This window comes from Pseudophryne corroboree, chromosome 5, assembly GCF_028390025.1.
Source record: "Pseudophryne corroboree isolate aPseCor3 chromosome 5, aPseCor3.hap2, whole genome shotgun sequence".
Lineage (NCBI taxonomy): Eukaryota > Metazoa > Chordata > Amphibia > Anura > Myobatrachidae > Pseudophryne > Pseudophryne corroboree.
The window spans coordinates 733,961,521-733,979,823 of NC_086448.1; the positions used below are offsets into that span (position 1 = coordinate 733,961,521).

General features: G+C 45.5%; 1 protein-coding gene across 2 annotated transcripts in view; it reads left to right on the forward strand.

Moving 5' to 3' along the window:
* The window catches only part of SLC7A13 (solute carrier family 7 member 13), an 82,940-nt gene that overhangs the window by 12,798 nt on the left and 51,839 nt on the right, over window positions 1–18,303 (forward strand). For both annotated transcript variants that reach the window (XM_063924071.1, XM_063924070.1), the window contains one exon: window positions 7,730–8,267. In XM_063924071.1, the coding sequence (XP_063780141.1) occupies window positions 7,742–8,267 (526 nt within the window). In that variant the 5' untranslated portion in view covers window positions 7,730–7,741. The remainder of the gene's footprint in view (window positions 1–7,729; window positions 8,268–18,303) is intronic.

Here is an 18,303-nt window from a genome sequence, read left to right on the forward strand (position 1 = left end):
TAATTAAAGCCAGGAAAGAAGTGACCGCACAACATTATCACCGCATTTGGAGAAAATATGTTGCGTGGTGTGAGGCCAAGAAGGCTCCAACGGAAGAATTTCAATTGGGTCGATTCTTACATTTCCTGCAAGCAGGATTGTCTATGGGCCTCAAATTGGGGTCCATTAAAGTTCAAATTTCGGCCTTATCAATTTTCTTCCAGAAGGAATTGGCGTCAGTGCCTGAAGTACAAACTTTTGTCAAAGGTGTACTACATATACAACCCCCAATAGTGCCTCCAGTGGCACCGTGGGATTTGAACGTGGTTCTAAATTTTCTCAAATCTCATTGGTTTGAGCCTTTAAAATCGGTAGATTTAAAATACCTTACATGGAAGGTAACCATGCTATTGGCCCTGGCTTCAGCCAGGAGAGTTTCGGAGTTGGCAGCTTTGTCATACAAAAGCCCATATCTGATATTCCATTCGGACAGGGCAGAATTGAGGACACGTCCTCAATTTCTCCCTAAGGTGGTTTCGGCGTTTCACTTGAACCAGCCTATTGTGGTGCCTGCGGCTACTAGCGACTTGGAGGACTCCAAGTTACTGGACGTTGTCAGAGCATTAAAAATATATATTTCAAGGACAGCTGGAGTCAGAAAATCTGACTCGTTGTTTACATTGTATGCACCCAACAAGTTGGGTGCTCCTGCGTCTAAACAGACGATTGCACGTTGGATATGTAGTACAATCCAACTTGCACATTCTGTGGCAGGCCTGCCACAGCCTAAATCTGTAAAGGCCCATTCCACAAGGAAAGTGGGCTCATCCTGGGCGGCTGCCCGAGGAGTCTCGGCATTACAACTTTGCCGAGCAGCTACGTGGTCAGGGGAGAACACGTTTGTAAAATTTTACAAATTTGATACTCTGGCTAAAGAGGACCTGGAGTTCTCTCATTCGGTGCTGCAGAGTCATCCGCACTCTCCCGCCCGTTTGGGAGCTTTGGTATAATCCCCATGGTCCTGACGGAGTCCCAGCATCCACTAGGACGTTAGAGAAAATAAGAATTTACTTACCGATAATTCTATTTCTCATAGTCCGTAGTGGATGCTGGGCGCCCATCCCAAGTGCGGATTGTCTGCAATGCTTGTACATAGTTATTGTTACAAAAATCGGGTTATTACTGTTGTTGTGAGCCATCTGTTCAGAGGCTACTTCGTTTGTGTTATCATACTGTTAACTGGGTTCAGATCACAAGTTGTACGGTGTGATTGGTGTGGCTGGTATGAGTCTTACCCGGGATTCAAGATCCTTCCTTATTGTGTACGCTCGTCCGGGCACGGTACCTAACTGAGGCTTGGAGGAGGGTCATAGGGGGAGGAGCCAGTACGCTACGCACCATGTGACCTAAAAGCTTTTTTAGATGTGCCCTGTCTCCTGCGGAGCCCGCTATTCCCCATGGTCCTGACGGAGTCCCAGCATCCACTACGGACTATGAGAAATAGAATTATCGGTAAGTAAATTCTTATTTTTTTCATACTGTTAACTGTTTACTTGATACACAAGTTATACGGTGTGATTGGTGTGGCTGGTATGAATCTTGCCCTTGGATTAACAAAAATCCTTTCCTCGTACTGTCCATCTCCTCTGGGCACAGTTTCTCTAACTGAAGTCTAGAGGTGGGGCATAGAGGGAGGAGCCAGTGCACACCCAGACCTAAAGTCTTTCTTAAAGTGCCCATGTCTGCTGCGGAGCCCGTCTATCCCCATGGTCCTTACGGAGTCCCTAGCATCCTCTACGGACTACGAGAAAAAGATTTACCGGTAGGTTTAAACTCTTATTTTCTGTTGCGATCAACTCTGAATTAGGCCCCTAGTCTCTACAGGGAGGGAAAATACAGAATTACTGTATCTATCTAAAGTAAAATTGTAAGATTTCCCTTGCAATGGTTTTGAAAAAATAATATATTCAATTTTATATATATATATATATATATATATATATATATATACACACATATATACAGACAGACACACACATATATATATATATACACACACACACACACACACACACACACACACACACACACACACACACACACACACAGTTGTGCTCATAAGTGTACATACCCTAGCAGAATTTGTGATTTTCTGCCCATTTGTCAGAGAATATGAATGATAACTCACAAACTTTTCTTTCACACATGGTTAGTGGTTGGGTGAAGCCATTTATTATCAAACAACTGTGTTTACTCTTTTTAAATCATAATGACAACAGAAACTACCCAAATGACCCTGATCAAACGTTTACATACACTGGAGATTTTGGCCTGAAACATGCACACAAGTTGACACATACGGGTTTGAATGGCTACTAAAGGTAACCATCCTCACCTGTGATCTGTTTGCTTGTAATCAGTGTGTGTGTATAAAAGGTCAGTGAGTTTCTGGACTCCTGTAAGACCCTTGCATCTTTCATCCAGTGCTGCACTGACGTGTCTGTATTCTGAGTCATGGGGAAAGCAAAAGAATTGTCAAAGGATCTGCGGGAAAGGGTAATTGAACTGTATAAAACAGGAAAGGGATATAAAAAGATATCCAAGCAATTGAGAATGCCAATCAGCAGTGTTCAAACTCTAATTAAGAAGTGGAAAATGAGGGATTCTGTGGAAACCAAATCACTGTCAAGTAGACCAACAACAATTTCAGCCACAACTGCCAGGAAAATTGTTCGGGATGCAAAGAAAAATACACAAATAACTTCAGCTGAAATACAGGACTCTCTGAAAAAAAGTGGTGTGGTTGTTTTAAGATGCACAATAAGGAGGCATTTGAAGAAAAATTGGCTGCATGGTCGAGTCGCCAGAAGAAAGCCATTACTACGCAAATGCCACAAAGCATCCTGCTTACAATACTCCAAACAGCACAGAGACAAGCCTCAAAACTTTTGGAACAGAGTCATTTGGAGTGATGAGACCAAAATTTAACTTTTTGGCCACAACCATAAACGTTACATTTGGAGAGGAGTCAACAAGGCCTATGATGAAAGGTACACCATTCCTACTGTGAAACACGGAGGTGGATCGCTGATGTTTTGGGGATGTGCGAGCTACAAAGACACTGGAAACTTGGTCAAAATTGATGGCAAGATGAATGCAGCATGTTATCAGAAAATACTGGAGAAAAATTTGCACTCATCAGCCCGGAAGCTGCGCATGGGACGTACGTGGACGTTCCAACATGACAATGATTCAAAACACAAGGCTAAGTCGACCTGTCTATAGATATGTAGTTTGCGTATGACTGTGAGTTTGCAGCAATGATCAATCTAAGGTGGTTTCTAATCATTCACTTTATTATGGTATTTGGATATATCTTACAGGTCAGCAGCCTCTTTGTAATGATATAATGGTTCCTTATCCCACTGTTCCTTCACCACTGTCAGGTGTGTCCTGCAGACTACCCTTTGCAAGGTATACCTTACTAATGGTATACAAAAATGAACCCCAGCTCAGGTAAATGTCAGGTGTACCCTGCGGGTCACCTTTACCATAGGTGTGGTGGGTGCCTATGTGCCCTCTGAAGCTGTGTCCCGATTGAATGTCTGGGGGGTATGACCAGTGCGGCGTCCCGCCTGTCAGTCCCCTCTCATGTGCGGCGCTGAGTTGTGGGGTCGTGGGTTGTGTGTCACACACTTACCGCCGGGGGCAGGTCTCTGCCTGCCGCCAGTGACCGCGTCTCTTCCTTCCACAACCTCAGGCCTCTGTCTTCTTTGTCAGTGTCCTCCGTCTCCTTTGGTCCGCGCGCTTCTCCAGCAGCCGCCGGTCTCCTCCGTCCACGGGTCCCGTTCTGCTACTTCCTGGTTCGCGCGTCACGTGCGATGTCACGTGAGCGCTCCGTCTGTGATGAATATCGCTGTGTTCCCTTCTCCGGCCGGGGAAGGGGATCTGTGAATGATTGTGGTGTGAATTAGCAAGTTCCCAACGCGTTTCAGCACGGATGCCTTTGTCAAGGATTCTCCCCCTCTCATTTTCCCCTAATGAGTGTGCTGACCATTCCAAGCTATATATTCCAGTAAAGGAGATAGGACGCCTCCAGGTTTAGCAGCACTCGTTAGCATCCTTCCTCTTGTGAGCGCAGCCTCCATCCAAATTTATCAAGTCGACCTGTCATTGGCTGCAGCAGAATAAAGTGAAGGTTCTGGAGTGGCCATCTCAGTCTCCTGACCTCAATATCATTGAGCCACTCTGGGGAGATCTCAAACGTGCAGTTTATGCAAGACAGCCCAAGAATTTACAGGAACTGGAGGCTTTTTGCCAAGAAGAATGGGCAGCTTTACCATCTGAGAAAATAAAGAGCCTAATCCACAACTACCACAAAAGACTTCAAGCTGTCATTGATGTTAAAGGGGGCAATACACAACCACTAACCATGAGTGAAAGAAAAGTTTGTGAGTTATCATTCATATTCTCTGACAAATGGCCAGAAAATCACAAATTCTGCTAGGGTATGTAAACTTATGAGCACAACTGTATATATATATATATATATATATATATATCCTTTATAATCCTTGTCAGCAGTCTTGCCAGTGAAGTGACACCCCAAGCTTGGTCATTACAGCGGGGTAAATTTACTAAGGTGGGAGTTAGCATTTATCTAGCTGCTTCTAGAAGATAATAGCTAGAATCTGATTGGTTGCTATGGCCAACATCATCAGTTCTAAAAAAAAACTCCCACCTTAGTAAATTGACCTCATCGTGTCTATTTAGAGCTCTTTTTTCTTATGGCTATTACCCATGTAGCACGGTTACATCACTTGATGATGTCGTCATGGACACCAACAGAAATACCATACGTTGTGGAAACTTTCTTCACCAGCAGAAGCTCCATTGTCACAACACAAAGGCTATTCTGACAACATTTCCAGAAGCGTACGGCGCTATCCTGGAAGGTGATCCTGCATGCTGTTAGTAAGTTCTGTGAGACAGGCAACGCCAGCAAGAAACTATCCCCAGGATGACCTCAAATGTCTCATAGTGCAGAGAACATTGATTGTGTGGCGATAGACAAGACCCAAGAAGTCTACCTGTTGATTGGCCTAACAGGTGAACGTTACTTATACCAGTGTTAACAGGATTTTGAAAAATGACCTGAAAATGTGTACTTATAAGTTACACTTGGTGCAGCAGTTGCTCCCGGCAGAAAAGGTTCACAGTGACGTTCAGTGAATGGTTTGTCAACAAGTGCAGGGAGGAAAATGATTTGTGCAGCACCTGACCACATCAGATGATGCTCATTTTCACCAGGCTGTGTCAATAAACAAAACTGTAGGTTTTGTGGTAAATTAAACCCACCAGCCTTGCCTGAAATGCCCTAGAACAGTGTCAAGATCACTGTGTGGTGTGCAGTGACTCATGCATGTGTGATTGGTCCTTATTTTTTTGAAGACGAACATGGTGCAGTCATCACAGTTACTACTGAGTACCACAGCCACATGCTAATCATCTTCTTCATTCCTGAGTTGCACCAGCTTGGTCTTACACAAATTTGGATGCAACAAGATGGAGCCACCAGTCATATGGCATGACTGGCAATGGCAATACTTCAACAACAATTCCCCAGGTACCTCATTTCCAGATTTGGTGATATCCATTGGCCGTCCAGATCACTGGATCTAACTCCACCGGACTACTTCCTGGGGGGTGACCTAAAGGAAAGGACGCACGTTTGGAAGGGATGTAGTTGTGTGACCGACGATCAGGAGACTGCCGGTCACAATTCCGACACCGGGATCCCGCACCCTAACAATCACGATAGTCGGCATGCCGACTAACAGGGACTATTCTCGCTCATGGGTGTCCACAACGCCCATAGAGTGGGAATAGAACCTGCGCTCGCCACCGAGCCCACAGCGTGGCAAGCGCAGCGAGCCTGCAAGGGTCTTTGTTGTGCTTGCGCACCCCACCGGGTATCTCAAAGCCAGGGCGTCGGTATGGTGACCGGCGGTCAGTAGACATACCCAACCCGTTTGGAAACCCTGCACAACTCTGGAATTCAAACAAGCATCCGGATGTGCTGCACTGCGCTATGGTGAGTATGACAGAGAGAACCCGTGAATGGTCTCTTCGAGGTGGTGACCATCTAATGGATGTGTTATTCAAACCTTTAACAGTGCTATTAATTCCTGTACCTTGGTTATGTATTATAAAACTCATTGTGAATGATAAAACTCATTGCTTATGATAAATGGTGCTCCATTCAATCAGCTCCCAACTGTTATATGTTCAACAGCTCCTAACTGTCATGTGTTTCAAATAGTGGCTCCCAAACTCAGTCCTCAGGACCCCACACGGTTCACGGTTTCCATGTCACCCAGCAGCTGCACTGTGTTTCACCAACTGTCACATTTTAAAAACCTACAGGTAACCTGCAAAACAAGAACCATGTGGGGTCCTGAGGACCGAGTTTGAGAACCTGTGGTTTAAAAGATGACAGTTAGGAGTGTGTATGTGTGTGTTATTGTAGACAGTTGTGTTGGGTGAAGGTAATGGAATCTAAATTGTCTTTGTGTGCTTAAAATGTAATTTGTGTTATGAACTGATGTAACAAATATTATGGGACTCGAGTGATAAAACTCGTGAACGATAAAACTCGTTGCGTAAGATAAATGGTGCTCCAGCCAATCAGTTAGGAGATGATTGGCTGGAGCACCATTTATCATACACAACAAGTTTTATCATTCACAGTGGTTTATCGCTCATTGATAAATGACAACTATTTAGCTTTCATACTCTTTTGAAACCAGCTTTCGAAGCTTATTTGTCATTAGTGGCAGTGGTTTCCATACACTGTAATTTCTTATCTCTACATATTGCCATACTTGCCTACTCTCCCGGAATGGCCAGGAGGCTCCTGAACATCGGGTGACCCTCCTGGCCCCCCGGAAGAGTAGTCAACTCTCCCGATTTTTGTGCCCCCTTCCCTGCCCGGCCGCCCACTTAGTGAGTAAAGTGGGCGGTCCGGGCAGTTAATGACGCGATTCTTGTGTATTGCGTCATCATGGCCACGCCCCCCTGTGGTATAATGCTGGTAATATTGGCATTACAGAGCGGGGGCATGGCTTAAACGATGCAATGCAGCAACCATGCCCCTGTACTGCCTCCGCCCCACCCTTGTACTGCCCCCGCCCCATCTGATCATGATTGCCCTACCCCCGTGCTGAGCCAACCTGGCTGCTCTCTACCGGAGAGAGCAGACAGGAAGTCGGTAAGTATGCATATTGCGGACATAAGAGATGATTTTAAAAGCCAATTTATACCAGTCCCGCGAACAGTGAAAAGTATGTATTTTGGAGGGGGTGGGGTGGGGGTTTGGGAGTAGGTAATAGGATTGTCCACGGAACTGCAAATAGCCAATAGATGAGTAGGCAGCTTAATATTCATTGGTTTCCATTGGGCTCTTAACGGGGTTCTGAGGCTGCACATAGCTTATATGTATTATGGGCATATTCATCATGTTAATAATAGGGGTCTGGGTGGATCCCGATAATTAACATTCTAACTCGCGGCAAGCGCCGGAGCAATTCATCATTGCTGCAGCACGAGACAGATGATCAGAAAATCATCTGTCTCCACAAACTCTTCACTGCTACTTTCGTAGTGGTGAAAAAAATTGTCAGGGCTAGCACTAGTGCACCTGTGTGAACCAGGGTTAATATTCTTTTCTTTTTGTCTCGTCTCATTCCAGCCTAGACGGTGAATGTCAGTGAACATGTCGCTACCATGGACTTTAATTTGCTCTAAGCAAAATGGTGAAAAAAATAAAATCAACAAAGTAGATTCCGCGGGAGAACCTGTGACCAATACAAATGACAAAATGAAGATGAAGCAAGAAATCACATTGTTTAATGGAGTTTCCTTAATAGTCGGCAACATGATTGGTTCTGGGATTTTTGTGTCTCCAAAGGGCGTCCTGATGTACAGTGAATCCTATGGACTGTCCCTCCTCATCTGGACACTAGGGGGAGTCTTCTCCATGTTCGGAGCCCTGTGTTATGCAGAACTAGGGACATCTGTCATTAAGTCAGGAGCAAGTTATGCTTATATCCTAGAAGCCTTCGGAGGATTTATTGCCTTCATCAGACTGTGGTCATCATTGCTAATCATAGAACCCACTACACAGGCCATTATTGCAATCACATTTGCTAATTACATTGTACAACCAATATTTCCATATTGTGAACCGCCATATGCAGCCGTCAGATTAATTGCTGCAGCCTGTGTATGTAAGTATGGATTTACAATGATTTTATGTCTTGTTGCTGTCTACAGTATGTACTGTGTGCCTGATTTAGAGATGGACGAAAATGAAATGCTGCATGTACGCATCATTGTATTTCTGTGCGGTCTCCAAGAGGGACATTCAGGAGACATCTCAGTAGAATAGACACCTCCTGCATGTAGCTGCGACCCCAGTACTGTGACTCGCATGCTGGGATCCAGCATTGCAAACTGACAGAAGTGGGGGCTATGAGGCAAGGAAGTGTATGCAGACCCCTGGCTCTTCCCTCCCAGAAAACACACCCATGTCTGGGAACGCAGACCTCACCCTGCCCCCCATCCCCCTCAACTCTGCTGCCTTTCAACCAGGCAGCGGCAGAGAGGAAATGCGGGTGAGAACACAAGGTCCGTTCTGCGCATGACTTGTGGTCAGGTCTAAATATTAGCCCATCATTTTGTTTAGCCAAGAGAATAGTCTCTCACTTTATCAATAACTTATTTAATATATTGTACAAAAAAAAAAAAAATAATAATAATAATAATAATAACAATAATGAAAAAGTGACAAAGATAAACTTAAATAGCATTTACCTAAGGGAATGTGATGACGGATGCACCTTTTAGCAGGGAAGGGCTGCCCGCAGCCGTGGACTACATAGCTCTGCCCAGCATCCTAGGAGCAGGCAGAGATCCTTCCTGGCCACTCTGATTGGAGCACCTAGACAGCATTCCCTGCCTGCTTCCCAGCAGTCAGCCAGGCATAGCCAGGTATCTGGACTTTAGGTCGACACTCGACAGTGAAAAGGTCAACAGTCAATAGGTCGACCACTATTGGTGAACATGCATTAGATCGACATGGTCACATAGGCTGCGTGTGATGTCACACAGGTGCCCCGAAAATGTTCCCGCCATGCCCCAGCAATGCCAAAAGCCCCCCCCCCCCCCCCCTTGCCCCCGAACACTCGGCGCTGTCAATCACCTTGCGGATGTAGCTACAAGGTATAGGGTCGCACACGTGCACTGCGGTCATACAGACGCACGGCTGCGTTCGGCTTTGAATAGCCCCCATTGTCCCCTCCCTCCATATTTTGCTGCCCCCACCTCTCCTCCCCTCTGCAGCAGCTGTGCTGTATGGCTGCCTGTAGCTGCTGCTGCTGCTCCAGCATCTTCTCTTCATCTCCATAGTTCAGAAACAGTCTCTAGAAATATATTTCTCAAAAAATTGCTATGTACAGACAAAACCCTTACAGTTTTATTATATGTATAGTTTTTTATTATTATTATTATTATTATTGTTATTATGTGCAGGCATCCTGTGCAGCGCTGGGAAGATCATGATGCAAACAAATTACATACACTGACCTGTAACAGAAGGTAAAGAGGCCCTGTCCACTTGGGGCCTGATTCAGAGATGGCTGCCATCCCGTCACACTGTACATATGCTGCAATGGTCTTGTGACGGCGGCCACTGAGAGGATTTACTCGCAAAGGGATTGACCCTCAAAGACCATATGAGGGTGGGAGGTAACGGGGGATGGGTGACAAAAACGCAGACGTGTCGCTACTGTTTTGGGAGTGTGATTACTTCTCATGCCTACGATCCCATACAGACTAGAGATGTGCACTTGAAATTTTTCGGGTTTTGTGTTTTGGTTTTGGGTTCGGTTCCGCGGCCGTGTTTTGGGTTCGACCGCGTTTTGGCAAAACCTCACCGAATTTTTTTTGTCGGATTCGGGTGTGTTTTGGATTCGGGTGTTTTTTTCAAAAAACCCTAAAAAACAGCTTAAATCATAGAATTTGGGGGTCATTTTGATCCCAAAGTATTATTAACCTCAAAAACCATAATTTCCACTCATTTTCAGTCTATTCTGAACACCTCACACCTCACAATATTATTTTTAGTCCTAAAATTTGCACCGAGGTCGCTGGATGACTAAGCTAAGCGACCCTAGTGGCCGACACAAACATGATAATGAGATAAAAATAAAATATATATATATATATATATCACACTAGTACTGCAGCCGGACAGGTATATATATATTATGTAATGACGGACCTGCTGGACACTGTCTGTCAGCACTGCAGACTCCTAAAGTAAGCTACTAGTATCAAGAAGATAGAAAAAAAAACCACGGGTAGGTGGTATACAATTATGGATGGACCAGCGACTGCCGACACAGAGGTAGCTACAGCCGTGGACTACCGTACTGTGTCTGCTGCTAATATAGACTGGATGATAATGAGATAAAATTAAAATATATATATATCACACTAGTACTGCAGCCGGACAGGTATATATTATGTAATGATGGACCTGCTGGACACTGTCTGCAGAATGCGTTTATAAAAACACCACACGACGAGTGTTTAACTTTTTCAGGCAGACAATCACAATATACTGGTGGTCAGCAGACAATCACAATATACTGGTGGTCAGTGGTCACTGGTCAGTCACACTGGCAGTGGCACTCTGGCAGCAAAAGTGTGCACTGTACTTAAAATATGTACTCCTGCTATAACTGCTCCCCAGTCCCCCCCACAATTAAGCTGTGTGAGCAGTGAGCACTCAGCACAGTCAGATAATGATATACAGTATTACATATGATGCAGCACACTGGGCTGAGCACAGATATGGTATGTGACTGTGTCACACTGTGTATCGTTTTTTTTCAGGCAGAGAACGGATTAATTAAACTGGTGGTCACTGGTCACACTATCAGCAGCAAGTAGTACTCCTCCTAATAATATGCTCCCCAAAATTAGTGTCTCTCTCTAGTACTCTAGTCAAAACGGAGAGGACGCCAGCCACGTCCTCTCCCTATCAATCTCAATGCACGTGTGAAAATGGCGGCGACGCGCGGCTCCTTATATAGAATCCGAGTCTCGCGATAGAATCCGAGCCTCGCGAGAATCCGACAGCGGGATGATGACGTTCGGGCGCGCTCGGGTTAACCGAGCAAGGCGGGAAGATCCGAGTCGCTCGGCCCCGTGTAAAAAAACCTGAAGTTCGGGCGGGTTCGGATTCCGAGGAACCGAACCCGCTCATCACTAATACAGACCCCAGTCCTGTGACACAGCAAGGACCAGGAGAGAAAGTGGAAGGTGGAGACATGACAGAGGAAACAGTTACTGTAGGAATCTTAGAACATCAGCTGCTGGGAACTGTGGCTCTCCTGCACCATTTACATGACCTGAACCTGTACTGGATAAGCCTTTCCCTTTGTGTATGCAGCTTGGAGTAGCTGTGTGCTGGGTGTATTTGGCGGGTGTGGTTCGTTTTATCGAGTGTCTAGGTCGACAATGTTTAGGTCGACCACTATAGGTCGACAGTCACTAGGTCGACATGGATGGAAGGTCGACAGGGTTTCTAGGTCGACATGTGCTAGGTCGACAGGTCTAAAGGTCGACATGAGGATTTATTTATTTTTTGTGTCGTTTTCTTCGTAAAGTGACCGGGATCCCAAATTAGTGCACCGCGTCCCCTCGCATGGTGCCTTCGCTCCGCTACCGCTTCGCTCGGCACACTTTACCGTTCCAATCGTAGTCCACGTGGATCGTTAAGTATGAAAAAATCCCCCCCCCAAAAAATGTGAAAAACTCATGTCGACCTTTAGACATGTCGACCTAGCACATGTCGACCTAGAAACCCTGTCGACCTTCCATCCATGTCGACCTAGTGACTGTCGACCTATAGTGGTCTACCTAAACATTGTCGACCTAGACACTGTCGATCTTCAGACCGGATCCCGTATTTGGCACCCTGCTCCCTGCAGGACTCGGAGCCAGGACACTTGTTCCTCTTGTTCCCAGAAGTCGTAGAAGCAGCAGCTGTCACCGTGGAGAGATCACAGGGGAGGAAGAGAGAGTGTGACAGTCGGCCTACTGACAGATGAACTCTCTCTGCCCTTGCGTTGCCATTACTCCTTGGCACTGGCTGTCATTTCCCAGCACCTTCCCAAACTGTTATCTGCTTTACACTGCTGAGAAGATGATCATGAGGGAAGTGGGAGCAGAGAGATGACTGGCAGCATGAAATCATTTTATTAAAACTGAGGTCTTAAATGAATCATGAGAATGGGGGACAACTACACTCTACAAATGACATCATCTCGTGGTATCGTCTCATCCGATTATAAGGGATTGTAATATTAGTTAAAGATTTTCAGGGTGGAGACTAGGGGGTAAATTTACTAAGATGGGAGTTCTGTTTAACACATACTTGCCTACCTGACCCTCTCCATGAGGGAGAAAATGCTCTGTTCCTGGACTTTCCTGGTAATGTATGATTGATATCACCTGTGGTGAAACACCTTTCTTATCAATTAACTAGCTCACCACAGATGATGGCAATCATACATTACCAAGAAAGTCCAGGAACAGAGCATTTTCTCCCTCATGGAGAGGGTCAGGTAGGCAAGTATGGTTTAAGATGGGATGTTGCCCATAACAACCAATCAGATTCTACTTTTCATTTATCTAGCACCTTCTAGAACAGGCATTCCCAACCGCGGTCCTCAAGACACACCAACAGTGCAGGTTTTAGTGCATGCTTGCCTACCTGACCCCCTCCATGAGGGAGAAAATGCTCTGTTCCTGGACTTTCCTGGTAATGTATGATTGCCATCACATGTGGTGAAACACCTTTCTTATCAATTGACTAGCTCACCACAGGTGATGGCAATCATACATTAGCAGGAAAGTCCAGGAACAGAGCATTTTCTCCCTCATGGAGAGGGTCGGGTAGGCAAGTATGTTTTAGTGATATCCAGGCTTCAGCACAGATGGTTAAATCAAAATAACAGTAATTAAGTCACCTGTGTTCAAGCCTGGATATCACTAAAACCAGGACTGTTATAGGCCCTACACACTGGCCGACATCAGTCAAAGATATGAACGATCTCGTTCATAAATGAACGAGATACCGTTCATATCTTTGAGTGCGGAGGCTCCAGCGATGAATGATGCGCGGCCCCGCGCTCGTTCATCGCTGGTCCCCCGTCGGCTGTACATGCAGGCCAATATGGACGATTTCGTCCATACTTGCCAGCACTTCAATGCAGCCGGGTGACGGGGGGAGTGAAGAAACTTCACTCCCCCCGTCACTGCCCCTCCACTGCCGGGTCGCTCGTCGGCCGTATCAGCCGTCGGGCAGCTCGGCGGCGGATCGGCCAATGTGTAGGGCCCTTTAGTGTGCCTTGAGGACCGAGGTTGGGAAACACTGTTCTAGAAGATAATACCTAGAATCTGATTGGTTGCTATGGGCAACATCCCATCTCAAACAGAACTCACATCTTAGTAAATTTACCCCATGGACCCCTCGGAGGCATGGCGGTGGGGAAAGACGCAAGGGTGCGGGCCCCTGTGTGTTTTTATCTACTGTAGTTTCCTCTGGCAGATTCTATTTCACAATGTTTCTCAAACTCCCGAACAAGTGGGTATGCAAGTATATTGGAGTACAAATGGTCTTCGCCAATAATATACATGTTAATATGTTGTTTTTATTATTAGCAAAGCAAACATGGGGCCTGATTCATACCTGATTGCTGCTGTGCGTTTTCGCGAAGCGGGCGATCAGGTACTAACTGCGCATGCGTATGCATAGCAATGCGCACACGAGTTGGACAACACCAAATGTCATCGCCAGTCAGCGGTGGGATGGTGTGAAAAATCCAATCGCACGGGCGTTCGCAAGGTGATTGACAGGAGGAGGCCGTTTTCAGGGAGGGTGTCTGACGTCAGCTCCGGCCCCGATGAGCCTGTTCTCATCACACTGTAGGAGTAAGTCCTGGGCTGCGCAGAGTCTGCACACAGTGCATTTTTGCAGCTCGGCGTACACATGGGATCGCACACTTGCACGGTGAATTTACACTGCCGCTGGGCCGGCGACTATCTGAATGCAGGACAGGAAAGTTAGCAGCCCAGTGGTCAGATCTGAATCACCCCCATAATTTAGACATATGGGATGTGGGGCTTGAGGGCATGGATCTCAGCTGTCATGTTGTGCAGGGGAACCACAGTAAAAAAGTGCAAAAAGTGAAATATGGTGCAGAGTACTTGTAATAAACCTGGGCGTGAACAATATTTAGGTAAAAATATAATGTATAATTTTGAAAAATAAAAAAGCAACATCTCACCAAACAGCTGTTTTACTGTAACTGAGGCTGATCTGGACCGGCTCTACCATTAGGCAGCTTTAGGCAGCTGCCTAGGGCGACAGGATCTGGGGGGGGGTGGGGGGCTGCTCTGAGTTTGCTTATAATAAAATGAAGGATAACTCTGAGTAAACTTAATGCAGACATAGACAGCTGCTGTTGAACTTCTAAGATGCTACCTCCGCACTTTCACCGGAGGCTGGAAAGTGGGTATTGGTGTGTGGGTTTTTTATGGGGTCGGGGGTAGGTAGGCTTAAACTTTGCCTAGGGTGCCGAGAAACCTTGCACCGGCTCTGAAGCTGATCCAAGGATATGTGCCAGTTAAACGGCAAGTGTGGCGGCATTGTGACCGCATCTGAATGAGGCCCCTTGCGTGCATGGAAATAAACGCAGATATTTGCTTCCATGCAGAGTTACTCACATCTAATTGTCCACATCACCCCCTGCCATAATTTTGTTTTGGTACCTGTCATCAATGTCAGCTTGCATTTGTGCCCGCCTGTTGCAAGAGATCCAGCTGTAATCAGATACAACTCTGCGTATGCTGAACTACCGCCAAGTTACACCCAGTCAGCCGCAAGTATAGATGCGACTAAGATTCGTAGAACTCTGTATTCCGAAAGTAGTTCATAGTTGCTTAAACTCGGCTTGACGCATGCACGGAGCAAACTGAACAGAAGAATATTGTTTCAGTGTAGAATGACATTAAACATTGCATCATTATGAAAAGGTACAGTAATAGTTAATAAAGGTACTAGAAGGGATGAAACAAATTTTATTTAAAGATACCTTTAATGTTCTTTGTAATCCCTGCACTCACCGCTATCCTGAAAACCAATCCTGACTGTAGCGTAAATATTAGTTTGCCCATGATCAGCCAATGTCGTTTTTAAGATTCACTGCCTGATTCAGAGGTGCTCAGGAGTCGCGACTGTGTCTATTTACGGAACAGCCTCAACCGATTCTCAGCCTACTGACATGCCCAAAGACAGCGGTGCCTTTCCATCGCAGCATGTACTTAGATACACCATCGTTGCACCATCGGTTGCAACATTGAAGATTGCACAAGCCCTATGGCTGAAAATGGCCTCATGTGTCAGACTGTCAGTACAACTGCATCTTTAGATGCAATCGCTGCCCGCGACTGGCTAGCCATCCCCCTGTTACCTCCCGGGAATGACACTGAAAGTTAACCTCTCTGGGTGCAGTTTCGATCTGCGCCTAAAAGCGGTGACCGTTGGGATGCTTGCTCAGTACGACTCGGACGCATGCGCATACTGAAAGCATCAGTCGCTTGCATGAAGTAATCAATTATTCATACAACATAATGTTGGCATGAAAAGTATTTACTAAAATATATATAAAAGAAATATCTTAGCATGTGCTTACAGATATCTGCATCAGACAGTCACATGTGGATGCTCTAACTCTTATAAGCCTAAGGGGGAGATGTACTAAGCAGTGATAAAAGTGGAGAAGTGAGCCAGTGGAGAAGCTGTCCATGGCAACCAATCAGCACTGACGTAACATTTATCATTTGCATACTATAAACATATACAGAGCAGCTGATTGGTTGCCATGGGCAGCTTCTCCACTGGTGCACTTCTCCACTCTTATTACTGCTTAGTACATGTCCCCCTAAGACTTAACAACAAAATCAAAACAGGGAGTTTACAATTTATAATTTATGTTAGTCTTTAAATGTTCATAATGTCAATTGGTTTATTATTCTTGATGACAGTCTCTGTGGTGTATTCATGGGTTTGACTTCATCCTGGGTCATTAGCACTTCATTGAATTGAATGTGTAAAAGACCCTACACACTGAGAGATTTGAGCGATTTGCACGATGAAGGATATGAGCGATTAATAATTTTTCAAGTAGCTTTTAGTAACGATTTTCACTGAACAATTTGTATGAACGATTTGAGCATATTGCATATTGGTGGTCATTCCGAGTTGTTCGCTCGTTGCCGATTTTCGCTATGCTGCGATTTGTTGCTAAATGCGCATGCGCATGGTAAGCAGCGTGCATGCGCTTAGTTATTTAACTAAAAACGTAGCAGTTTTGCTGTTGTCTGTGCAGTGCTTTTCAATCGCACTGCTGATCGGTGAGTGATTGACAGGAAATGGGCGTTTCTGGGTGGTAACTGAGCGTTTTCCGGGAGTGTGCTAAAAAACGCAGGTGTGCCAGGTAAAAACGCGGGAGTGTCTGGAGAAACGGGAGAGTGGCTGGCCGAACGCAGGGCGTGTTTGTGACGTCAAACCAGGAACTAAACAGACTGAGGTGACAGCAGTCTAGGAGTAGGTTTGGAGCTTCTCAGAAACTGCAAGAAAATATTTAGTAGCAATTCTGCTACTCTTTCATTCGCTATTCTGCTAAGCTAAGATACACTCCCAGAGGGTGGCGGCCTAGCGTTTGCAATGCTGCTAAAAGCAGCTAGCGAGCGAACAACTCGGAATGACCACCATTGCACATTGCATACAACGATATCGTCCAAATTGGCTTGCAATGATAAACGATGATAGACCAAGGATGAACGACTGCGGGGATGTGCATCATTCATCGACGGTGCCTCCACACTGAACGATATATCGTTAATTTTTGACCGATATCATTCATATCGTACTTAATTATCTACCAGTGTGTAGGGCCCTTAAGAAGAATATCTTTGTCTGCTATTGCTTCCATGTGTTCTTATGGGATCCGGTCAGTATACTGGAGTTCGGGATGCCGGCAGTCGGAAAACCAACGTCGGAATCCCAACACTGGTCAGAAGACCGATGCCGGGATCCCGACATCAATCACAATGTCAGCGTCGGAATCCCGATTGTCATCATCACGAATGTAAGTGTTCTGCAGCTGGTTAGGGTTAGGCCGTGGGGCTGGGGGGGTTTGGTTTAGCCAATATAAGGTAGGTAAGGCATACTTGCCTACCTGACCCTCTCCATGAGGGAGAAAATGCTCTGTTTCTGGGCTTTCCTGGTAATGTATTATTGCCATCACCCGTGGTGAGCTAGTTAATTGATAAGAAAGGTGTTTCACCACAGGTGATGGCAATCATACATTACCAGGAAAGTCCAGGAACAGAGTATTTTCTCCCTCATGGAGAGGGTCAGGTAGGCAAGTATGAGGTAAGGGCAGGGGTGTATCTAGGGGTCCGAGCACCCCTGGCAAAGTAAGGGACTGGTGCCCCCCCCCTCATAGTTAAAATATGGAAGTGGCGTGTGCCAAAAAAGGGGCATGGCCACACAATTGTACCCTTTTTTCATATTACACCACACAGTAGTGTCCCTTACTCACATTACAATACACAATTATGGGGCAGATGTATTAACCTGGAGAAGGCATAAGGAAGTGATAAACCAGTGATATGTGCAAGGTGATAAATACACCAGCCAATCAGTTCCAATATGTAAATTAACAGTTAGGATCTGATTGGCTGCTGCCTTTAACACCTTGCACATATCACTGGTTTATCACTTCCTTATGCCTTCTCCAGGTTAATACATCTGCCCCAATGTCCGTTATTCACATTATGCTACGCCTCCGAAGAAATTTTTTTTGAGCCCCACTGAAAAAAAAAAAACACACACACCACTGGCCCTACAGAAAACAAAACATATTAAACAACACAGAAAAAATAAAATAAAAACACACTGGCTTTCACAAGTAAACAAACAAACTGACCACCGACATGAAAAAATAAACATACTGACCCCCGTAGGAAATAAAAAAAAAAACACATTGGCCCCAACATAAAAAATAAACATATTGGCATTCACAGAAAAAATAAACACATTGGCCCCCACATAAAAACCCCCCACATATTGGCACACACAGAAAACCAACACACACACATTGGCCTCTACAAAAAACAATCAAA